Here is a 4016-nt window from a genome sequence, read left to right as displayed (position 1 = left end):
CTCCCACCCATACTTAGTATCCATAGACGGGGTCCCAATGTAGGGCTGCCACAAACATTTATTTTTATAATAGATTAATCACAGATTATTTTTTCGATTAGTCGACTAATCGGATCATACATTAATTGAATATAAAACTATAGGGCTAGGTTTATAGAAATGAATGAAAAATGAATGGAAGTCAATGCAAAGTCCCGCAAAGACAGCAAGATACGATATGTGCAAGTGTGTGTTTGTTTTTATCAACAACGACGTCCTCAGACTGAGCGGACACCAACATACGTGGACGTGGAGAGCTGAAATGAAACAATTAGAGACAGGTGTGCATGAGTGTGTGCCCATTTACACCTGCTGGTTTCTAATGTTGCTGAGAGATGAGTTTTCAAAGCTCTACATTAATCTGGTGCAAAAAGTCCACGTGACGCGTATCCTCGTTTGTACGTCCAAATACTCTCCCAGCAGTTTAGCTCCTTGATTCTTACTAGTAGTTAAAAAAATCTTTTATTTTCACTCATGTTGGTACAGTGTCTTTGTTCAAAGTTCATTCCCGGCATCTATAAAACATTTTTAAATAAATGCATTAATGATATATTATTCTGATTAAAAAAAAGTAAAAAAAAGAAACCAAGGTTCACACAGCAGTTAACTTACTATCCAGTGTTAGTACTTTTTGCAGCGTTGAAGCTGAGCCCACTATCTGTCCCACACAGACCACAGGAACATCTCATCCATGCTGCATCTGAGAGCAGCTTCCTGTCTTCCAGACAGATGCTAGTTTTATGRAAGACCCGACGTGGAACATGCAAATTCAACAAATCGCCTCCCGTCAACACAAACCAGAACACAACGACAGACGACCTGATGAGGACACGGTGTGAGAGAAACAACAGCAGTCTTTTCCACTCGCTTTTTAGAACTCTGCATAGATTTAGTTTAAGACACACACAGGTAAGAACTTAGAATAGTACTATGAAAGAAAATAATATATATATATTTTTTGTCTGTCCAGTGATGTCTGCTGCTGGGACTGGGGGGGTGCTGTCACCTCAGAGTGGTGCTTAGAAACCAGTGGAGAGGTCCTTGTGTTCAGCGGTCACCCTGGGATGTCACATGGGCACTTAGAAAAAAAAATACAAACAAAGATCAAAAAAGTATGTTAAAATGTGTATTAGAGGATCAAGGCTAAACATTATGGCTCTCATTGCATTGTAGCAAAAACAAGATAAAAAACATCTTGCAAAGTAAGAGGAAAAAAAATCAATTGTTTTTGTTTCATATTGATGTATATGCTTAACCACATTTTAGACCTCTATATTAATATATCTAGAGAAAAATCTAAGCTCTTTCAGACTACACCATTTGATATATTTCAGGAAATCCTTTTCAATATTCATAGTTTGGAATAACTCTACCTTTTAAAGTGATGTTTAAAAGAAGTGATCCTGTAATTACAGCAATAAAAGGTTTGAGCATAAATGAAATGAGTTTTCTGCAAGAAAGTACGAACCTTTAACAGTTTACCTGTTGCTGAGGACTCTTTGAATGACCTCAGTTTGAAAAAACAGAGTTCAGTTCTGAATGAACCGATGAGCTAAAGGCTAGTCCTACTGAAGCCAAAACCAAAGTGGTCAGTCTCACATATTTCATAGCAGTTYATCTAAATGTGGTGTCAAACTACTGGACAAATTCTTGAAATCACTTAATTTGACTCGTTTTTCTTATTTTAAGAAACTTACCCAGTGAAATTGTCTTACTCCAGTGTTTTTTTTTTCACTTAATTTGAGTCAAATTTTCAGGCTAACAAGATAAATAATCTCGTGCGTTCTGCTAACAAGATTATTAATCTTACACATTCTCTTCTTGTTTAGTAAACCAGTGTCAAAACAACATTTTTGGCTGGACATAAGATTTTCAAACTTGGTTAGATGGACAGTTTTTGCTGTGTACACGTCCCACCACATGTACTTAGTGACTTAGACCCCCTTCTTGTCAGATTTAAGCTCAACCATTATCTTATTATACTGGTCAAAGTTAAACTTCATTTCTCTAACATGAAGCTGGTCAAAGTGCTTCTTACAAGTAAGATGTTACTTGTTCAGTTCCTCTTAATAGAAATATACTTTAAAAAATCTGACTCATCACTTCATCCTGTAAAAGTGAATAACAGCAATAATCCAGATTACCTCCTAATTTGAGCAGGTTTCAGTTTTGGATTTGAACACAAAAGTGACTCAAGAGGGAAGCTCTGACCCAAGTGCTCTTATTTCTTTAAATAGTTTTTTTTATTTGACACTATTTGGGGGGGAAAACATCTGAACGCAGAAAAAGGACCTGTTTTAAACRAGTCCTCAGCAGGGACACGTCTGTGCTTACCCAGGGAGGTGGTGCTGTATCTGGTCCGCTGCAAAGTGGAGCAGCCCGTCTTGTCGGACAGCAGGACCCGGTGCGACGGAGGAAGCGCAGCGTCCCCGTTCCTCTGCAGAGAGGCACACCTGCGAAACGTCACATCCAGCTTCGTCTCGATGTTGCAGGAGCTGTGAGCCCGCTTGATGTCGACGGGCCCCTGGCTCCCAGCCCTCCCATTGGCCAGCTGACTTTTGCAGTTCTGGGGGTCACAGCTGGGGATGACGTACCCTCGCTTATTTTCTTGTTGCATGGCAGGAAGCGTCCCGTTGGAGAAGGAAAACTTGGCTAAGCTACTGTTTGCCAGTTTTCCCAGGTGCCCGGGGCTGTTCATTCGTCTGTCTTGTTCTCTACCTGGTGATCCGGGARCATCTTTTTTCACAAAAACAGGCTTGTGGATTGATAAGAGGCCATCTTGGCTCTGAGCCTCTTCTCTCTGCTCCTTCCTGTCTTCTGTTTGAACACCTATCTGCAACAGGTCCCTTTGGCCCCTGGAGGTCCCACCTGTTTGGACCTGGGTTCTTTTCAGTGTGGAGTCTCTGCTGGGTGGAGCACTGTGGCTTATGTGACCGCCTAGAATGGCCCCTCTCTGCAGCTGGAGGTCCAGAGCTCGGACCTGATCTGTTCTCAGTCTCTTACATGATCCCTGCCTCAGAGAATCGTCGTCTCTGAATTTGATGCGACTGCCAGAACCGGATCCATGGCTGTGGTTCCTCTCCAGACTGGGTCTGCTCTGTCCCTCTGGTATTTTGGGGGAATAGGAGGTGTCGGAGCCGAGTCTGTCTGTACAGCCGAGACTACTACCGCTCGGCGAGCTGCAGTCCTGTCCCACTTCAGGGACTCTTCCCCGGCTGTTCCTCAGAGGCGGAGTGGCCACCAGGGCGATGATGGGGTCTTTGGTGCATCGTGGTCGGCGTCCGGACTCCAGGTACTCCACCAGCTCTCCAGACTGAGTTGGTACTGAGTGTTTGATGCGGTCTTTGGACCCAAAGGACCACCTCAGTGGAAGAACTTTGCTCAGTTTAGCTGGTGATCTCATGCTTAAACTCCTGACCTGGGCCCCTCGTACCAGCTGGTTGACTCCAGACCCGTCTACAGAATGACAGGTTTTATTAATTTCACAAACCAAAATGTTTCACATTTAACTAAACGCACTATCACACTTTGACGTTTTAGACAACATACTAACTTATGAAAAATCTGTCCGACACTAAAGATGTCTAAGCTGAAGATGGAATTAAAAAAAATCTACTGGAAGACTCTTTTGGACCTGTACATCCTGTAAAGCTAACAATTAGATCAAATACATAGTCGATATGAATAAAATAGTCAACAAAATTTTCACAAGTAGGCATAAGTTGTCTAAAATGTTATATGTGACAGGGCCTTAAGACAACAAGCCAGTGAGTCCAACAAGAAAGTTCCTGATGAAGTTCACCAATCTCATTCCACATCACGCGATTGGCTTTCTTCATTTATTCAGTGCAATAAGACTAAACTCTCCTTTTCACCAGTCCCTCACAAGATTCTCAATCACTCCAAACTTTCTTTCTGCTGCTCATTTTTTAAAATCGGTAGCGGAACAACATACGAGTATATCGTAGTTGACACAA

At 42.1% G+C, this 4016-nt stretch overlaps 1 protein-coding gene across 1 annotated transcript; it reads right to left on the bottom strand.

The window, feature by feature from the left end:
* Nucleotides 1–120: 120 nt before the first annotated feature.
* Nucleotides 121–3495, bottom strand: LOC106536093 (ubiquitin carboxyl-terminal hydrolase 43; the record flags this gene model as incomplete). Its single annotated transcript, XM_014033264.1, is given in 2 exon segments — nt 121–1117; nt 2374–3495. Coding segments are annotated over 2 exon segments (1133 nt in total), but the record flags the coding sequence as incomplete, so codon positions are not given.
* Between the last annotated feature and the right edge of the window lie 521 nt (nt 3496–4016).

Source organism: Austrofundulus limnaeus, unplaced genomic scaffold (genome assembly GCF_001266775.1).
Source record: "Austrofundulus limnaeus strain Quisiro unplaced genomic scaffold, Austrofundulus_limnaeus-1.0 Scaffold1680, whole genome shotgun sequence".
Classification (NCBI taxonomy): Eukaryota; Metazoa; Chordata; class Actinopteri; order Cyprinodontiformes; family Rivulidae; genus Austrofundulus; species Austrofundulus limnaeus.
This window is presented reverse-complemented; position numbering and strand designations above follow the sequence as displayed.